Raw genomic sequence first — 21,681 nt, 5'->3', positions numbered from 1 at the left:
ACTAGTAATATAAGCCACAGTTACAGCTGGAGGCCGTTACAGTAGAAACTTTGACACGTTTTTAAGTCCAATAAATATCATTAGTGTTATTCCTAAATGTAGCAAATTATTGCTGAACGTATAGTGTGCAAAAAAACCTTAAAAAGAAAGTGTTCACGTTACCCCTCCATACCATGCAGTTTCCACATGCAAAATAAATACTCCACAATAGAAAACAAATGTGTGTCGCGCGGTCGAAAAGGAAGCATGTGCAATAGTTCGCTAGAAAGACAGGTTTTAAGCGATAACGACCATTTCTGGTGCATGTCTGATTGTCTTTTACTAGTCTCGAAATCCGCACCTTGGAACGACACCGAGCGAAATGGCAAAAACAAAGCATCGTGAGCGAAACAGAAAGTGCAAATACTCACTGCCTTTTCATCGCTAGCGAAAGAGGTAATCGTCATGCTTTCCAAAAAACGCCGTGAAGTATGAACGTTTATAACACGAATGCACCGCTATAGATTCTTCTACGTCTTCTCAAATCTTAAAAGGAATCTCGCCGCTTTAAGTAAGACCTTTTAATGAACTTACGGTCAGGCAGACTCGGATTAAAATTGCGTCCTAATATACGATGAGCACGTCCTCTACGACTGCGACTACGGTTCTCATTCATGCATTCAAACTGTGAAGGTTGACGTGTGCATGTTTCAAAGAGCGACTTTCCCCTTGTATATTCAAACAAACGTGAACCACAAGAGAAATTAAAAGAGTCTACAAAAACCTCCGAGGATTTTGTGTCTATGTTACATTCGGTAAACAAAAAGAAACGTCACAGGAACGTCTCGCGATCTCGGTCCGTGAAAGGTTCGCTGAGGTCCGTGTTCGCGGCGGCGTCCGGGATTAAAGCGTGGAAAAGCTCGCTAGTCGCTCTGGTGACGCTGTCGTACGACGGCGGAGACGAAATTGCCGATAAAGTTTCCGTCACCTCGACTTCGGTGCCGTAATTCTCCATGATCATCGAAACGATAAGTCCTTCGTTCTCCGGAGAGCTGTCGCCTTCTTTGTCAGCGTCCGGCATGTTGAGTTGACGGTAAAGAAGCGAGGCTTGTTTCAGCTGTCGCCGCAAGAGATGCCTCCTATACGCACGTTGAATCATGGTAGCGGAGACGTCCTCTTGCTTGCGACGCAGCGTCGTCGTGATCGGCTCGTAGGAGATCTTGGATGGGTTCGCCATCATGAACTTCTCCTCCATTTGCTGCTTGAGCGCGTCCATTTCGTCCGACTCTCCGAGGACGCGTTTGGTGAACGCGAAGAGGATATCCAAACAGTGGATCTTGTCGCCGCTCACCATCGGAAGGTCCATGGAAATCAGTTTGATTTTATTGGGCTTGGCGATGCGGAGCGGCTCGGAGAGCGAGTCGGCGAAATCCGAGAGTTTTGAATACTCGATAAACTGCGTCGCCTCCGGATCGAACTTCTCCCAGACTTCGTAAAACATCTCGAAATCGTCCTCGCTCAGAGGCTCAGTGCTCTCCTCGGTCGCCACGCTGAAGTTCTCCAATATGATCGCGATGTACATGTTCACCACGATGAGAAAGGATATGATAATGTAGGTTACGAAGAACGTGATCCCCACGGAAGGATTCCCGCAGTTTCCGCGAACGTTCGTCCCGGTGTGAGGAACATCCGGGTCGCACTCCTCCGGAGAGTTGTTGAGGATGGGACTGAGAAGATTATCCCATCCGGCGGATGTTGTGATTTGGAAAAGGCAGATCATGCTGTTGCCGAACGTCTCGAAGTTGAACATGTCGTCGATGCCGCCTTGCTTCTTGACGTAGGCGAAGTTGGCCATGCCGAAGATGGCGTAGATGAACATGACGAGGAAGAGCAGCAGGCCGATGTTGAAGAGCGCGGGGAGGGACATCATTAACGCGAACAGCAACGTCCGGATGCCCTTCGCGCCGCGGATGAGGCGGAGGATGCGGCCGATTCGGGCCAAGCGGATGACGCGGAAGAGCGTCGGCGAGACGAAGTACTTCTCGATGATGTCTGCCAGAACAATGCCTGGAATGAGAAAGAGAGACATCGGTTAGAGTTTTAGCATTTGAGTTCACAAAGACAAAATGAAAACAGCAGCTTTATCTACATCTTTTCCATCAAACTACATGCACCATTTTTTAAAGCTTTGGTGGAATGGATGTTGAGGCAATAATGAGTTGAGTTTGAGTCTGTTTCTCAAACATATGACTTCATAATTGGAAATATAGCATTTAAAACATTTGGTTGTAAGAAGGCGGTAACTATGTCTTAAACACTTGGGAAATCAAACTGGATTTGTTTGGGTGGGTTTCAGAAAAAAAAAATGGAGTGTGAAATTATTACAAAGTTACAATGTTTCAGTGACACGTTAAAAAGGTAAAAAAATAAATAAAATAAAAACCGAGAATAAAGACAACAGAGAATAAAGTTGAAATGTTTTATGTTTTGAGAATGAAGTCGAAATACTATGAGAATAAAGCTGAAATATTTCGAAAATAAAGTCGAAAGAACAATGCCTGGAATGAGAAAAAGAGGCATCGGTTAGAGTTTTAGCATTTGAGTTCACAAAAACAAAATGAAAACAGAAGTTTTTTCAACCAAACTGCATGTACCATTTTTATAAGCTTTGGTGGAAGGGATGTTGAGGCAATGATGAGTTGAGTTTGGGTCTGTTTCTCAAACATATGACTTCAAAATTGGAAATATAGCATTTAAAACATTTGGTTGTAAAAATGCCGTAACTATGTCTTAAACACTTCGGAAATCAAACTGGATTTGTTTGGGTGGGTTTCAGAAAAAAAAAAATGGAGTGTGAAATTATTACAAAGTTACAATGTTTTAGTGACACATTAAAAAGGTAAAAAAATAAATAAAATAAAAACCGAGAATAAAGACAACAGAGAATAAAGTTGAAATGTTTTATGTTTTGAGAATGAAGTCGAAATACTATGAGAATAAAGCTGAAATATTTTGAAAATAAAGTCGAAATGTTTCAAAAATAAAGTCAAAAGAACAATGCCTGGAATGAGAAAAAGAGGCATCGGTTAGAGTTTTAGCATTTGAGTTCACAAAAACAAAATGAAAACAGAAGTCTTTTCAACCAAACTGCATGTACCATTTTTTAAAGCTTTGGTGGAAGGGATGTTGAGGCAATAATGAGTTGAGTTTGAGTCTGTTTCTCAAACATATGACTTCAAAATTGAAAATATAGCATTTAAAACATTTGGTTGTAAAAATGCCGTAACTATGTCTTAAACACTTGGGAAATCAAACTGTATTTGTTTGGGTGGGTTTCAGAAAAAAAAGAATGGAGTGTGAAATTATTACAAAGTTACAATGTTTTAGTGACACGTTAAAAAGGTAAAAAAATAAATAAAATAAAAACCGAGAATAAAGACAACAGAGAATAAAGTTGAAATGTTTTATGTTTTGAGAATGAAGTCGAAATACTACGAGAATAAAGTCAAAATATTTTGAAAATAAAGTCGAAATGTTTCAAAAATAAAGTCAAAAGAACAATGCCTGGAATGAGAAAAAGAGGCATCGGTTAGAGTTTTAGCATTTGAGTTCACAAAAACAAAATGAAAACAGAAGTTTTTTCAACCAAACTGCATGTACCATTTTTATAAGCTTTGGTGGAAGGGATGTTGAGGCAATGATGAGTTGAGTTTGGGTCTGTTTCTCAAACATATGACTTCAAAATTGGAAATATAGCATTTAAAACATTTGGTTGTAAAAATGCCGTAACTATGTCTTAAACACTTGGGAAATCAAACTGTATTTGTTTGGGTGGGTTTCAGAAAAAAAAAAATGGAGTGTGAAATTATTACAAAGTTACAATGTTTTAGTGACACGTTAAAAAGGTAAAAAAATAAATAAAATAAAAACCGAGAATAAAGACAACAGAGAATAAAGTTGAAATGTTTTATGTTTTGAGAATGAAGTCGAAATACTATGAGAATAAAGTCAAAATATTTTGAAAATAAAGTCGAAATACTACGAGAATAAAGTCAAAATATTTTGAAAATAAAGTCGAAATGTTTCAAAAATAAAGTCGAAAGAACAATGCCTGGAATGAGAAAAAGAGGCATCGGTTAGAGTTTTAGCATTTGAGTTCACAAAAACAAAATGAAAACAGAAGTCTTTTCCATCAAACTACATGTACCATTTTTTTAAGCTTTGGTGGAAGGGATGTTGAGGCAATAATGAGTTGAGTTTGAGTCTGTTTCTCAAACATATGACTTCAAAATTGGAAATATAGCATTTAAAACATTTGGTTGTAAGAAGGCGGTAACTATGTCTTAAACACTTGGGAAATCAAACTGGATTTGTTTGGGTGGGTTTCAGAAAAAAAAATGGAGTGTGAAATTATTACAAAGTTACAATGTTTCAGTGACACGTTAAAAAGGTAAAAAAATAAATAAAATAAAAACTGACAATAAAGACAACAGAGAATAAAGTTGAAATGTTTTATGTTTTGAGAATAAAGTCGAAATACTATGAGAATAAAGCTGAAATATTTTGAAAATAAAGTCGAAATACTACTAGAATAAAGTCAAAATATTTTGAAAATAAAGTCGAAATGTTTCAAAAATAAAGTCGAAAGAACAATGCCTGGAATGAGAAAAAGAGGCATTGATTAGAGTTTTAGCATTTGAGTTCACAAAAACAAAATGAAAACAGAAGTTTTTTCAACCAAACTGCATGTACCATTTTTATAAGCTTTGGTGGAATGGATGTTGAGGCAATGATGAGTTGAGTTTGGGTCTGTTTCTCAAACACATGACTTCAAAATTGGAAATATAGCATTTAAAACATTTGGTTGTAAAAATGCCGTAACTATGTCTTAAACACTTGGGAAATTGGATTTGTTTGGGTGGGTTTCAGAAAAAAAAAAATGGAGTGTGAAATTATTACAAAGTTACAATGTTTTAGTGACACGTTAAAAAGGTAAAAAAATAAATTAAATAAAAACCGAGAATAAAGACAACAGAGAATAAAGTTGAAATGTTTTATGTTTTGAGAATGAAGTCGAAATACTATGAGAATAAAGCTGAAATATTTTGAAAATAAAGTCGAAATGTTTCGAGAATAAAGTCGAAAGAACAATGCCTGGAATGAGAAAAAGAGGCATCGGTTAGAGTTTTAGCATTTGAGTTCACAAAAACAAAATGAAAACAGAAGTTTTTTCCATCAAACTGCATGCACCATTTTTTAAAGCTTTGGTGGAATGGATGTTGAGGCAATAATGAGTTGAGTTTGAGTCTGTTTCTCAAACATATGACTTCAAAATTGGAAATATAGCATTTAAAACATTTGGTTGTAAGAAGGCCGTAACTATGTCTTAAACACTTGGGAAATCAAACTGGATTTGTTTGGGTGGGTTTCAGAAAAAAAAAATGGAGTGTGAAATTATTACAAAGTTACAATGTTTTAGTGACACGTTAAAAAGGTAAAAAAATAAATAAAATAAAAACCGAGAATAAAGACAACAGAGAATAAAGTTGAAATGTTTTATGTTTTGAGAATGAAGTCGAAATACTACGAGAATAAAGTCAAAATATTTTGAAAATAAAGTCGAAATGTTTCAAAAATAAAGTCAAAAGAACAATGCCTGGAATGAGAAAAAGAGGCATCGGTTAGAGTTTTAGCATTTGAGTTCACAAAAACAAAATGAAAACAGAAGTTTTTTCCATCAAACTGCATGCACCATTTTTTAAAGCTTTGGTGGAAGGGATGTTGAGGCAATAATGAGTTGAGTTTGAGTCTGTTTCTCAAACATATGACTTCAAAATTGGAAATATAGCATTTAAAACATTTGGTTGTAAGAAGGCCGTAACTGTCTTAAACACTTGGGAAATCAAACTGGATTTGTTTGGGTGGGTTTCAGAAAAAAAAAATGGAGTGTGAAATTATTACAAAGTTACAATGTTTCAGTGACACGTTAAAAAGGTAAAAAAATAAATAAAATAAAAACCGAGAATAAAGACAATAGAGAATAAAGTTGAAATGTTTTATGTTTTGAGAATGTAGTCGAAATACTATGAGAATAAAGCTGAAATATTTTGAAAATAAAGTCGAAATACTACGAGAATAAAGTCAAAATATTTTGAAAATAAAGTCGAAATGTTTCAAAAATAAAGTCGAAAGAACAATGCCTGGAATGAGAAAAAGAGGCATCGGAGTTTTAGCATTTGAGTTCACAAAAACAAAATGAAAACAGAAGTTTTTTCAACCAAACTACATGTACCATTTTTATAAGCTTTGGTGGAAGGGATGTTGAGGCAATAATGAGTTGAGTTTGGGTCTGTTTCTCAAACATATGACTTCAAAATTGGAAATATAGCATTTAAAACATTTGGTTGTAAGAAGGCCGTAACTATCTTTAAACATTGGGGGACCAAACTGGGTTTGTTTTTTTAGAAAAAAAGAAAAAAATTGAGTGTGAAATTATTGCAAAATTACAACAGCATTTTAGTGAGTTAGTTAAAAATGGGGAAAAAAAGAATAGGGAAACATTTCAATGTTTCAAAAAAAAAAAAAAGTTGACATATTTTGAGAATAAAGTCAAAATACTATGAGAATAAAATTTAAATATTCTTGAAATATTGAGAATAAAGTTGAAATAACAATTCCTGGAATGAGAACGAGAGACAACGAGTAGAGTTTTAGCATTTGAGTTCACAACAACAAAATGAAAACAGCAGCTTTATCTAGGTCTGCACCTTTTTTTAAGCTTTGGTGGAAGGGATTTTAAGGCAATAATGAGTTTAATTTGGGTCTGAGTTTGGGTCATGTGACTTCAAAATTGGGAATACAGCACTTAAAACATTTTTTTTTTTTAGAAAAAAATTATTGTGAAATTGCATTATTATTTTCGACTGCATTTTTGTGACATGTAAAAAAAAAAAATCTAAGATTACGAGACTAAAGTCATAATATTACAAGAATAACGTTGAAATGTTTTGAGTATAAAGTCGTAAAATTTCGAGAATAAAGGCAAAATGTTTTAAGAGTAAAGTCTAAATGTCTTTTTTTCCTAAAAAAATAAAAAAATAAATATACTGTATATATTTTTATTTCAGCATTTTTTTTAATCATTTTATTTTAGTTAATATTTATTTAATTTCTAATTTAACTCACACTACAGTACACTAAAACCTGAAATAAAAAATAAAAGACAGTTTTTTTTATAAATCACAACAAAATTACTAAAACTTTATAACTACAAAATTCCTAAAAAATAAATTATATTCATTATAATGATACAATATGTTATTAATTAATATAACATAATGAATATAAATAGGAGCGTTTATAAATATAAATGTAAATAATTATAAATTATGATTATTATATTTTAAATAATACATTTAATAATTAATTTATGTAAAAATAAATACATATAAATAATATATATAATATAATTCTAAATATGAATTGTAAATTATATATTATAGAATTATTAATTTATATAAGTATAAATATGAACATTTATAAATATGAATAATTGAAAATTATAATTATTAATTATATTTTAAATAATAAATATTTTTAAAATTTACACTTAATTCGCTTATTTTATTGTTAAAACTGAAGCTGAAAAATTTATTTGCGCTTTTCTCTGTGAACGGTAAATCTCATCATCTTTGATTCGATTGGCTGTAACACTCATTTTGATTTAAAAAAAGGTTGAACATTTAAAAAAATTTATCTTTGATATATTATAGAATATTTCATTCGAACAATAAACAGAGCAGCATCAAGAATATGAAATATTGCAGCTGAGAAACAACCACTATGAGCTATAGTTGCATGGAAAAGAACTATACTGAGAATATATGTTTTATTTTGCATGAATAAATGAACAGCATGTGGGTTCAGAAAAAACATGAACTATTCATTTGAGTCTCCATACAAAACCCAAGAGTCCAGACGCCACATTATAACCAGACCAATTACTGACCGCCCTTGATTTATTGAAGAGCTACCACTTAAGAGTTAAATGGCTGCTTTTTACATTTGCGACGGTGCGTCTTTATGCTTTTAACCCTGTAGAGATACAGACGGCGGCGGACTGAAAGCTCAATCACCTAAAACTGACAGCCCTGATTGACCAAATTACCTTCACCTTAAACCATCTCCCCTTTTCTTCGGGACGAATGCTCTTTCCGCGCCTGTTAACCCCTCTGGCCTTCCTCATTCTCCCATCAGGGTCGCGTGGGGCATCTATGCTCAAAATCGTCTTGTCGTGTCACTTAATCGTCAACTGTCTATTTATTAGTAGGTGAAGTGCTACAGAATTGCATTGAATGTCTTTAGACCTTGATATGTAATGCCAAGGCCAGATGGTTAAAGCTAGTGTATCTAACAAATCTGATTTATTACACAATTTCATCTACTATTTAATAGAATCGTTTGCCTCATTCAGAAATGTTAGAATTTTTTTTATTCATATTTAAATTATTATTTTTTAACGAAGTTATGATATAAACATTTTTTTTTTGTTTGAAAAAATAAATAAAATATTAAATATATATTTTTGATATATTTTTTGTTTAAAATAATTAATAAAGGTAAAAAGGGGTGGGTGACAAACATTTTTTGTTTGTTTTAAAAGATAAATAAAATTTAAAATGTTTTTATTCATATTTAAATTGCTTTTTTAACAAAGTTATGATATAAACATTTTTATTTTTGTTTGAAAAAATATATATATATTAAATATATATTTTTTTAAATACTTTTTGTTTAAAATAATTAATAAAGGTAAAAAGGGGTGGTTGACAAACATTTTTTGTTTGTTTTAAAAGATAAATAAAATTTAAAATGTTTTTATTCATATTTAAATTGTTTTTTTTTAAACAAAGTTATGATATAAACATTTTTATTTTTAGTTTGAAAAAAATATATATATTAAATATATATTTTTTGATATATTTTTTGTTTAAAATAATTAATAAAGGTAAAAAGGGGTGGGTGACAAAGATTTTTATTTTTTGTTTTAAAAGATAAATAAAATTTAAAATGTTTTTATTCATATTTAAATTGCTTTTTTAACAAAGTGATGATATAAACATTTTTATTTTTAGTTTGAAAAAAAAAAATATATATATATATATATTAAATATTAAATACAAACATTTCTATTTTTTGTTTAAAAAAATTTTATATTAAAATGTTTTTGTTATATATATTTTTTACTTAAAATAAATATGGGTGGGTGACAAACATTTTTATTTTTTGTTTTAAAAGATAAATAAAATTTTAAATGTTTTTTATTCATATTTAAATTATTGTTTTTAACAAAGTTATGATATAAACAGTTTTATTTTTTATTTGAAAAAAAAAAATAAAATATTAAAATATATTTTTTGATATACTTTTTGTTTAAAATAATTAAAGATAAAAAGGGGTGGTGGCAAACATTTTTATTATTTGTTTTGAAAACTAAATATTAAAATATGTTTTGATATTTTTTTTTGGTTTAAAATAAATAAAACAGTTATAAAGGGGTGGGTGACAAGCATTTTTATTTTTTGTTTAAAATAAATAAAAAAATCTTTAAAATATATATATATTTACCTGTTTATTTTTATATAGTTGTTTATATATTTATTTATTTTCATACCTTTTTTTGCCACCCATACTTCTTGAATTTAAAAAATATTTTAACTATTATTCTGAAAAAAGTGTAGGTGGCATGAAAAAATAAAATAAAAAGCATTTTACTACGTTATTATTTTAATAACTATGAATATTTTCATACATTTTCAAGTCACCCAATCTTATTCCACAAAGTTTAAAATAATGAAAATAATTTTTAAATTTATACATATGATTACTTATTATTTATAATTATTTAAAATATAATTATTCAATATAATTAATATTTTTATAAATAAATATATATATATATATATATATATATATATAATTTAAATACATATAATATTTTGTTATTACACTAAAAAGAGTGCTGGGAAAAAAACCTTAAATATATTAAAAAAAATGTTTTAAAAATAATGAAATAAAATAATATTAAAGATGTATTTTGCATATATATATATATATATATATATATATATGATTATTTATTATTTATAATTATCAAAATTAGAACAATTAATAATTATAATTTACAATTATTTATATTTTTGTATTATATTATATGAATATTTATATAATATGTTATTATTATTAATGTAATGTTTATTATTATTAGTATAATAATAATAATAATAATATTAATATGTATATGTATATGTATATATTATTTATACATGTTAAATATTGTATGTAAAATATTTATAATATTAAATAGAATTTAAAAAAAAAACTGTTACAAAAAATTTTTTATAATAATTTTGCCTTTGTCAGTGATCGCCACAGACCTTAAAGGAATATTGTATTTGTTTTATTTATTTATTGTTTTAAAATTATTTTAAAATAATGTATTCTACTATATTTTTTATAGTTAATATTTTATTTTAAACAATAATAAATATTTGTATTTTTTGTGTCACACTTATTCAACTTAAAATTAAAAATAGTTATTTAAATTATTTTAAAATGATAATTTTTTTTCCACTTACCCACGATGGAGAGGATGACAACCACAAAGTCAAAGATGTTCCAGCTGACGGTGAAGAAGTAGCAGCGCAGGGCGATGAGTTTGATGATGCATTCGGTGGTGAAGATGACGATGAAGGCCAGGTTGATGTAGTAAAGGATGTACTCGATGCTGGGAGACTGTTCGTCCGTCTCCACCATCATCGTCACCATGTTCAGGATGATCAGCAGCATTATTATGATGTCGAACGCTTGCTTGGACACCAAGTCGAAGAAGAAACCTTGGACTGGGTTCTGAGAAAGTGAAAATCAACAGAATCATTGATTTTAAAAGATCTTATCGGCTCTTTTTTAATCAAAAACCCACTCTAAAATAACTAAAATAGAAAATAAATAAATAAAAAATAACAATAACAATAAATAAAAATTAACAAAAGCTATATTGACATTTTTAAACAAAACAGAAATGAACAAAAATAGTCATTCTGTAATAAAAAAAATATTTGATTAATAAATTTAAAACTTACAAAAATAACAATTAATTTAAAAATGTTCATGTTTTATAACTAAAAATGAAATAAATTATAAAAAAAACTGCCATTTTCTAAAAAAAACAGTAAAATGAAAAAGTCAATCTGTAAAAAAGTTAAAACTCACTAAAATAACAAACTGAAATAAAAATGTATTAAACTTTATAGATATTAAAAAAAATATTAACACTAAGAAAATTCTGTAAAAAACTAACTAAAAGTTAAATAAAATTATGAAATCTACAGTGACTTTTTAAAAAGCAGTACCTACTTAAAATAAACTTAACATAAAATTAAATAAATAAAACTAAAACTGGGGGGAAATAAATAAAACAAACATTAATAAAACTATATGCAATTTTTTTAAACGAACTAATAAACTACAATCGTCAACCTGTAAAAACGTACAATTTTAATTAAAAAATAAAACTGTAAAGAAAATAAAAGAAAATAAAAATAATATAGACATGTAAAAAAGTTTAAAAATATAAATGACAAAAGTCAATCTGTAAAAATGTAAAAATATATAAATTGACTAAAAATATATATATATAAACAATTTTACTGACATTTTTTTAAAAACTTTAAATACTGAAAATTACAATTAAAAAAAATAAATAAAATAAAACAAGATAAATAAAACTTAATAATATAACTAAAACTGGGGGGAAAATAAATAAAACAAACATTAATAAAAATATGCAAAAAAGTCAACCTGTAAAAACTTAATTTAATAAAAAAAAATGAAAATATAAAATCAAATAAAATCAATACAATCTAGACTTGTAAAAAAGTTAACTAAAAAATGTCAATTTATAAAAATGTCTAAAACTTTATAGACATTAAAAAGCAGTAATTAACCCTAAGAAAATTGACAAAAGTAAATCTGTAAAAAAATTAAATAAAAAGTGAAATTATGAAATCTATACTGACATTTTTTAAAACAGTTTTTAAAATCAAAACTAACTAAAAAGCTAAAACTGAAATAAAAAACAGCAATTAATAAAAATAACCAAATTTAATCTGTAAAGGAAAAAAGAGAAATGACAAAAGTCAATCTATAGAAAAAAAAGAAAAACTTACTCAAATAACTACAATTAAAATAACGTTCATGTTTTAGAACTAAAAATTAAATAAAATGATTTAAAAAAAAATTTATTTTATTTATTAATGAACCGTTTAATTGAAAAAATTTAACTGAAAATAAAATAAATGTGTACAAAAGTCAATAATAATATGACTAACTAGGGGGGTTACATAATTATTAATAAAACATTTTTTTATTATTTATTTATTTTTTATTTTATTTATTAATAAAATTTTTATTTATTTTATTTTTTACAAAAAAGTCAGTATAATTGTTCTTTTATATTTTTAGAAAGTGTAACATTTTTACAGATTGACTTTTGCCATTTTTAGTTTTTATTTTATTATTTTATTAAATAATTATTTAATAAAAAATTAAGCTGAAAATAAAAAAAGAAAGCACTGAAAAAAGTACAGAAAGTAAAAATATAAAATAAAATATTAAAAAACTAAACTGACATTTTTCCTTTTATACATTAAATACTGACATTTTTTAAAACAGTTTTTAAAATCAAAACTAACTAAAAAGCTAAAACTGAAATAAAAAACAGCAATTAATAAAAATAACCAAATTTAATCTGCAAAGGAAAAAAGAGAAATGACAAAAGTCAATCTATAGAAAAAAAAGAAAAACTTACTCAAATAACTACAATTAAAATAACGTTCATGTTTTAGAACTAAAAATTAAATAAAATGATTTAAAAAAATCAGTAACTAGAAAATGACAAAAGTCAACTAAAATAACTAAAACCGAGATAAAAATAGAATAAAAACTATATAGATATATTTATATATAAAAAACGAATAATAATAAACAATTCTGTAAAAATGACAAGTCAATCTCCTAAAAAAATAAATATATAAATTAATTAAATAACAAAAAGCAAACTAAAAATTAAATAAAATGATTTAAATCATTAAAAAAAGACAATCTGTAGGAAAAACAAACTAAAATAACTTAGATAAAAATAAAATAAAAACTATATAGATATATTTATACAAAAAATAAAAAATAAAACGAATAATAATAAACAATTCTGTAAAAATGACAAGTCGATCTCCTAAAAAATAAATATATAAATTAATTAAATAACAAAAAGCAAATTAAAATTGCCTAAAAATCCTCTGAATGACTGACCAGAGGTCTTGGGATGGGTTTCTGAGGTTTCTTGGTTCCCAGTTTCTTCATAGCGTTGTAATATTTCTTCTGCTCTTCTGTCATGAAGATGTCCTGTCCTCCTAAGTACAGAGGAACTCTGCTATTATTATTATTGTCACAATCACTTTAACACAAGTTATGGCCATTATTCTGTTGGTTTGAATACTTATCTTTCGTTTCTGTTGGTTGAAATTGTCAATGATGACACCGATGAAGAGATTGAGCGTGAAGAAGGAGCCGAAGATGATGAAGATGACGAAGTAGAGGTACATGTAGAGGCTGTTCTCCTTTATGGGCTGCTGTTCCACCTGTTTTAGCAGATAATAGACCATCAAATCAGTAACAATACCTTCATTAGGGTTTTATGAGCTCAAAACGGTTTTACTTACGGATCGCGAGTCGACCGCGGCGTACATGATCTCCATCCAACCCTTGAACGTGGCCTTGAGAACCAGAAGAGAAATCCATGTCATATGAGAGCATCACTTCTAGCTTGTTCTCAATAATGATCCTTTCAGATACTAAGTTCTCATTCGAAAGACTAGTTTTTCATCTAAATTCTTTCTCGTATTTCTTAAGCATGTAATATTTCAACTTTCAGGAACTTTTCTTTCATATTTCCTTATTAAGATTCAGTCAGTTTGAACTTGAAACTTACTAAAATGGCTAAATTAAATAATAATAATTATAATAAAATAAAAATAAAAATAATTAAAACTAACAAAAATGACAAACATCAACCTGTAAAAACTGAAAACTTAAAACCCCAACCAAAAAAATAAATAAAACTGAAAATAAAATAAAACGTGGTAATATAATAAAGATGGCCGGAAATAAATAAAACAAACATTAATAAAAATACAGTTAAAAATAAATAAATAATATAACTAATAAAAATGACAAATGTCAAACTGTAAATGCGTACAATTTAATTAAAAAAAATAGCTAAAAGTAAAATAAGTGTACAAATGTCTATCTGTAAAAATGTAAAACTATCAAAACCATTTCTAAATATTTCCTTAAAAAAATGCATACAAATATAAATAAAAATATAACTAAAAAAAATGACAAATGGCAAATGTCAAAAACTGAAAATAAAATAAATGTGTACAAAAGTCAATAATAATATGACTAACTGGGAGGGGGGTAAATTACATAATTATTAATAAAACAATTTTTTATTATTTATTTATTTTTTTTATTAATAAAACGTTTAATAAAAAAAAACTGAAAATAAAATAAATGTGTACAAAAGTAAAAAATAATATAACTAACTGGGGGGGGGGGTAAATTACATAATTATTAATAAAACTATTTTTTATTATTTATTTATTTTTATTTTATTTATTAATGAAACTTTTAATTAAAAAAATTTAACTGAAAATAAAATAAATGTGTACAAAAGTAAAAAATAATATAACTAACTAGGGGGGGTTACATAATATTATTATAATATTATTTATTTATTTTTCATTTTATTTATTAATAAAACTTTTATTTATTTATTTTATTTTTTACAAAAAAAGTCAGTATAATTGTTCTTTTATATTTTTAGAAAGTGTAACATTTTTACAGATTGACTTTTGCCATTTTTATTTTATTATTTTATTAAATAATTATTTAATAAAAAATTAAGCTGAAAATAAAAAAAGAAAGTACTGAAAAAAGTACAGAAAGTAAAAATATAAAATAAAATATTAAAAAACTAAACTGACATTTTTCCTTTTCTACATTAAACACTGAAAGTGACAAGTCAACCTGTACAAATTTCATTGACTAAAATATCTTTCTATTTTTAATTTATTAAATATAAATATATTTATAGCACATTTCTATGTATTTATTTCATTTGGGCATTTTGTTGTTTTATTGCTCCTAAAAGCATATTTAGTTGCGCTGGAGTCAGCTCTGCTGTTTTGTGTGTCGCTGCTTCAGGTGCTGAGCTTTAGCTTTAGTTTTCCTTCCCGCCGTTGGTTTTCTTCCGCTGCCCACCTCTGTCTGTCTGTCCGTCCGCGAGAGCGAATCCATCAGCGAGTCGGTGCCAGTGTTATTTTTAGCCGCCGCTGGTGCCATTATACTGAAGTTTGTGCTCAGCAAGAGCCGACGCACTTCATTCTTCCTTTTAAGTTGGTTGATGCGGTAACCTAGCAACAAGTCACTTAGCTCCTTTCCATCACCTTCTTGTAAATCGGTCCAATACAAACCTTTCATTTGCATCTCCAAATAGTCCTTCACAAAGGCCTGTAATTACTGACAACTAAAGCCAAAAGACCAACCGTAGTGATTTTTGACACTTTCATTCATCCATCAGGCTTCATTCACAGCAAATACACATTTAAACTAAAAAATTGTATTCTTAACACGTATTTGTGCCTTTTTTATACAGAAGAAAATAGACAAATGCAATATTTCTAACTAATCTTTTTGTTTTAATCATTTTATTATTGTTGTTGTTGTTTTTGCATTGAATTGCAGAAAAACAAAGTGAGTCTGACTAAAAACAAAACAAATCTGACAATAAAATGAATAAATAAATAAATATTAGTGCCTATTTTTTATTTGATCTATATAAATACATGTATTTATTTGAATTGCATATCCAGTTCCCAGTGCATATAAATGATTAATTTTAAGTATTAGTTTTTTGGAGTTGTACAACTACATTATTTTCAAGACAAAATGAAATAAATAAATAAATAAATATTAGTGCCTAATAACATTTTCATCCATATTGTTAACATAACAAATTAATAATATTAATGTGATGCTAAAAGAAAATAATAATAATAATAATAATGTAACAGCCTAAATGAAAATAAATATATGAATGAATGAATGAATGAATGAATGAATGAATATCTACATTTAAGATTGATTTCTTTGAACTGCATATGCAAAATGCCCCCAAATTCTAATAACTGTAATGCAAAATGCAAAATAAAAAAATAAATAAAAATAAAATTGAATTATGCATTAATGAAAACATTAACGTATTATTAATATCAAATAAAATAAATAAATACATGTATAAAAGCTGTCATTAATTTAATATTAAATAATAATAATAATATATAATACAAAAATAATAATATAATAAAAAATCTGTCATTTATTTGATATTAATTATGCAAAATATTATTGAAAAAATATATAATTTTTTTTAATTTTTAGTATTAGTTTTTAAGTTGTACAACTACATTATTTTCAAGACGAAATGAAATAAATAAATAAATAAATATTAGTGCCTAATAACATTTTCATCCATATTGTTAACATAACAAATTAATAATATTAATGTGATGCTAAAAGAAAATAATAATAATAATAATAATAATGTAACAGCCTAAATGAAAATAAATATATGAATGAATGAATGAATGTCTACATTTAAGATTGATTTCTTTGAACTGCATATGCAAAATGCCCCCAAATTCTAATAACTGTAATGCAATGCAAAATAAAAAAAAAAATAAAAATCAAATTGAATTATGCATTAATGAAAACATTAACGTATTATTAATATCAAATAAAATAAATAAGTACATGTATAAAAGCTGTCATTAATTTAATATTAAATAATAATAATAATAATAATAATAATAATATATAATACAAAAATAATAATATAATAAAAAATCTGTCATTTATTTGATATTAATTATGCAAAATATTATTGAAAAAATATATATTTTTTTAATTTTTAGTATTAGTTGTACAACTACATTATTTTCAAGACAAAATGAAATAAATAAATAAATAAATATTAGTGCCTAATAACATTTTCATCCATATTGTTAACATAACAAATTAATAATATTAATGTGATGCTAAAAGAAAATAATAATAATAATAATAATAATAATAATGTAACAGCCTAAATGAAAATAAATATATGAATGAATGAATGAATGAATGTCTACATTTAAGATTGATTTCTTTGAACTGCATATGCAAAATGCCCCCAAATTCTAATAACTGTAATGCAAAATGCAAAATAAAAAAATAAATAAAAATCAAATTGAATTATGCATTAATGAAAACATTAACGTATTATTAATATCAAATAAAATAATTAAATACATGTATAAAAGCTGTCATTAATTTAATATTAAATAATAATAATAATAATAATAATAATAATAATAATATATAATACAAAAATAATAATATAATAAAAAATCTGTCATTTATTTGATATTAATTATGCAAAATATTATTGAAAAAATATATAATTTTTTTAATTTTTAGTATTAGTTGTACAACTACATTATTTTCAAGACAAAATGAAATAAATAAATAAATAAATATTAGTGCCTAATAACATTTTCATCCATATTGTTAACATAACGAATTAATAATATTAATGTGATGCTTAAAAATAATAATAATAATAATAATAATAATAATAATAATAATAATAATAATAATAATGTAACAGCCTAAATTAAAATAAATAAATAAAATGAATGAATGAAATAATGTCTACACTTAAGATTGATTTCTTTGAACTGCATATGCAAAATGCCCCCAAATTCTAATAACTGTAATGCAAAATAAAAAAATAAAAAAATAAACAAAAATCAAATTAAATTATGCATTAATGAAAACATTAATGTATTATTAATATCAAATAAAATAAATAAATAAATGTATAAAAGCTGTCATTAATTTGATATTAAATAATAATATATAATACAAAATAATAATATAATAAAAAATCTGTCATTAATTTGATATTATGCAAAATATTATTGAAAAAATATATAATATATACATTTTCATTAATAAGTATAAATATGCAAAAAACTGTTTTAAGAGCATTTTTTAGATTTGAAAAAATAAAAGTGTAAATAACAAATAGATAAATATCAATGCATTTTTCGGTAACACTTTACAATAAGGTTCATTAGTTAAACATTAGTTAATGTATTAACTAACATGAACTAACCATGAACAATACATTAGTTACTGTATTTACTAATCTTCATTAACGTTAGTTAACAGAAATACAGTTGTTCATTGTTTGTTCATGTTAGTTCACACTGCATTAACTAATGTTAACAAGATTTTAATAATGTATTAGTAAATGTTGAAATTAACATTAACAAAGATTAATAAATGCTGTATAAGTGCAGTTCATTATTAGTTCAAGTTAACTAATGTGGTTAACTAATGTTAACTAATGAACCTTATTGTAAAGTGTTACCCATTTTTCATATCCATTTAAAGTTTGCCAAACTTAAAATAAAATAAATAAATAAAATTTATTTAAACATTTAAATTTTGCAGATTTTCAGTTTAAATAAATAAATGTATGTGATGCATATCTGGCAGTCATACATCAATAAACCTGCTCAGATTTCTGCCCTCAAAATCAAAAGTCATGACATTGTTCGTTAACTATTTGCATCTATTGTATTTGATGGAAGCAATCGTATAATGTAAAGTCTCACCACTTGCAGCAGGGCGAGGTATCCGGCGCCTACGTTGTCGAAGTTGACCTTAACTTTGGTCCAGTAGAACTGCGTGCTGTTCATCTCCAGACACTCGGTCTTGTTGTTGATGAAGGAGGAGTTGTAGATGAAGCCGGTGCGGTTGACGCAGCGTCCGAACTTGCCGGCGAACAGGTTGACGCCCATGATGCTGAAGATCAACCAGAAGATCAGACACACCAGCAGCACGTTCATGATGGACGGGATGGCTCCGATCAGAGCGTTCACCACCACCTGGACAAACACGACATCCTCTGGTCACACACACTTCCTCACTTCACATCACAACACAGATGATTTATGAACGGCCTTCGGCGACTGGCATTTACGCCAAACTCCTGATAATGTACACCGCTTTAAATGTCACTTACAGCCATTCACAAAACATCAACTCGACTGGATCAAATGCGGCGGACGAGTGCGGATTTAACAGTAAACCTCACAAAAGCTGGCAAGAATATGCCCAGGTCTCATTTCAGCCCCAAATTTAAGTAATCTGCATTAAAACATGTATACATCTGGTTTTAGAAGCAATAAAGCGTTATTTTCAGAGCAAAATGCCCAAAAATCTCATAAGTGTTATGTAAAATAATAAATAAACATTACATGAAATTATGCATTGATGAAAACGTGAATGTATAATTAATATCAAACATAAATAAATAATTGAATATATATGCTGAAGATAAAAAAAATCCATAGTTATAATAAATTATTAAAATGTAATTAATATAAAAATATAATTATGCATTACTGTTTTTAAAATATTATTGAATATATATGCAACATATTTTATTAATAACAAGTATAAATGTGCATAAATCTGTTTTTATGAGCATTTTTTTAATTAAACTCAAAATAAATTATGCATTAATGAAAACATTAAGGTACAATAATATATATATATATATATATATATATATATATATATATATATATATAAATAATAATAAATAAATAATAATTAATATTATTATATAATTATGCATTAACGTTTTCCCATTACATTTTCATTATTAAGTATGAATGTGCATAATTCTGTTTTTAAGCGCATTTTTCAAATTTTAATAAGTCTAATAATAATTAATATACAGAAAAATAATACAAAGTACTTTTTTTTGTTTTAGTTAACAATAAGTGTGATAATATGATAATTACTATTAAAATATATAATATTTATAATAATAATAATAATAATAATAACAATAATTTTTATTTATTCCAATTTTGAACTTGATAAAAAGCAATATTAATTTAAACAATTTATTAATGCTAACTGTGTAATAAAAAAAACACATTTTAAATTTAGGCATTCATATTTCTTTATATATTATACATTTATGCTGATTAAACTTTTTTAAAATATAAAATATATATATATATATACAATAAATAAAATAGTTATACAAAATAAAAATAAATAATAATATTAAAAAATAAAAAATACATGTTTATCAATATTATTATTTATTATTATTTTGGGGGATGATAAAAACCATTCTTGACACATTTCATGAGATTTACCATTAATTAAAATCATAAAATAGCGCTGCTTACGCTTCGCAAAAATCTCTAAACCATGTGAAAAAAAAAATCACAAATAAATGACAAAATGCGTCATATTGAGAGTGTGTGAAAGTGCTGTGGGTGTTTTGATGGCGGTGTGTGTGAGACAGCAGTTTGTGTGGCGTGGCGTCTAATCTGATTTGCCAGATTTACGGCCGGCGGACGGGGAATTCCTGGCTTTCACTGAGCGAGCAAATCTAAAGCTTCACTTCGGACAGAACTGCAGATGCACAACAAATCACAACCATTGCACAAACACCAACACAACATTAACATCAATGCAGATTTCTTTAAACCATTTCACATCAAACTTTCATTTCTCAAATGGTTAAGGCAAGACACTACAGGCAAAAGTTTTGTATTTTTATGCTCTGCACATGCTTTTCAAGTGTTATTTCAAACTAGTGTTAAGAAAGCATCATAAATACACACACACACATATATATATATATATATATTTTTTTTTTCTCAGTATTTTATTTCAGTTATTTCAGATCAGAGAAAGGAAACATTCAATATAGAATTTTATTGAATGTTTTATTCTAATTATATATATTATTCCAGTATTTTTATTTTAGTTATTTCAGACTAGAGAAAGAAAACATCTAATATACAATTCTATTTTATTACTTTATTATTTTAGTTAGTTTCACACTAATGTAAAGAAAACATCCACAATACACTAATATATATTTGTGTGTGTGTGTGTGTGTGTGTGTGTGTGTGTGTGTATATATATATATATATATTTTTTTTTTTTTCAGTATTTTATTTCAGTTATTTCAGACCAGAGAAAGGAAACATTCAATATAGAATTTTATTGAATGTTTTATTTTAATTAAATATATATATATATATATATATATATATATATATATATATATATATATATATATATATATATATATTTATATATATATATTATTCCAGTATTTTTATTTTATTTATTTCAGACTAGAGAAAGAAAACATCTAATATACAATTCTATTTTATTACTTTATTATTTTTATTTTAGGTAGTTTCACACTAATGTAAAGAAAACATCCACAATACACTTAATAATATTATAAATATATATTTATTGTATTATTATTTTATTATCCAATTTACAATTTTATTTTATTACTTTATTGTTTTTATTTTAGTTATTGTGTAAAGAAAACATCCCAAATACACTTTAAAAAAAAAAAAAATAAAAAAAAAAATAATATATATATATATATATATATATATATATATATATATATATATATAT

At 26.3% G+C, this 21,681-nt stretch overlaps 1 protein-coding gene across 1 annotated transcript in view; it reads right to left on the bottom strand.

Moving 5' to 3' along the window:
• Window positions 1-811: 811 nt before the first annotated feature.
• LOC141300381 (sodium channel protein type 5 subunit alpha-like) overlaps window positions 812-21,681 on the bottom strand; it is a 45,368-nt gene continuing 24,498 nt past the window's right edge. Inside the window, exons 3-8 of the mRNA XM_073830653.1 lie at window positions 18,822-19,094; window positions 13,758-13,811; window positions 13,539-13,676; window positions 13,348-13,452; window positions 10,617-10,887; window positions 812-2,046 (exon numbers count right to left, since the gene is read on the bottom strand). Coding sequence (XP_073686754.1) covers window positions 812-2,046; window positions 10,617-10,887; window positions 13,348-13,452; window positions 13,539-13,676; window positions 13,758-13,811; window positions 18,822-19,094 — 2,076 coding nt within the window. The remainder of the gene's footprint in view (window positions 2,047-10,616; window positions 10,888-13,347; window positions 13,453-13,538; window positions 13,677-13,757; window positions 13,812-18,821; window positions 19,095-21,681) is intronic.

Source organism: Garra rufa, chromosome 24 (assembly GCF_049309525.1).
Source record: "Garra rufa chromosome 24, GarRuf1.0, whole genome shotgun sequence".
Lineage (NCBI taxonomy): Eukaryota > Metazoa > Chordata > Actinopteri > Cypriniformes > Cyprinidae > Garra > Garra rufa.
The sequence above is the reverse complement of the archived record's forward strand: the minus strand, read 5'-3'. Positions and strand labels throughout refer to the sequence as shown.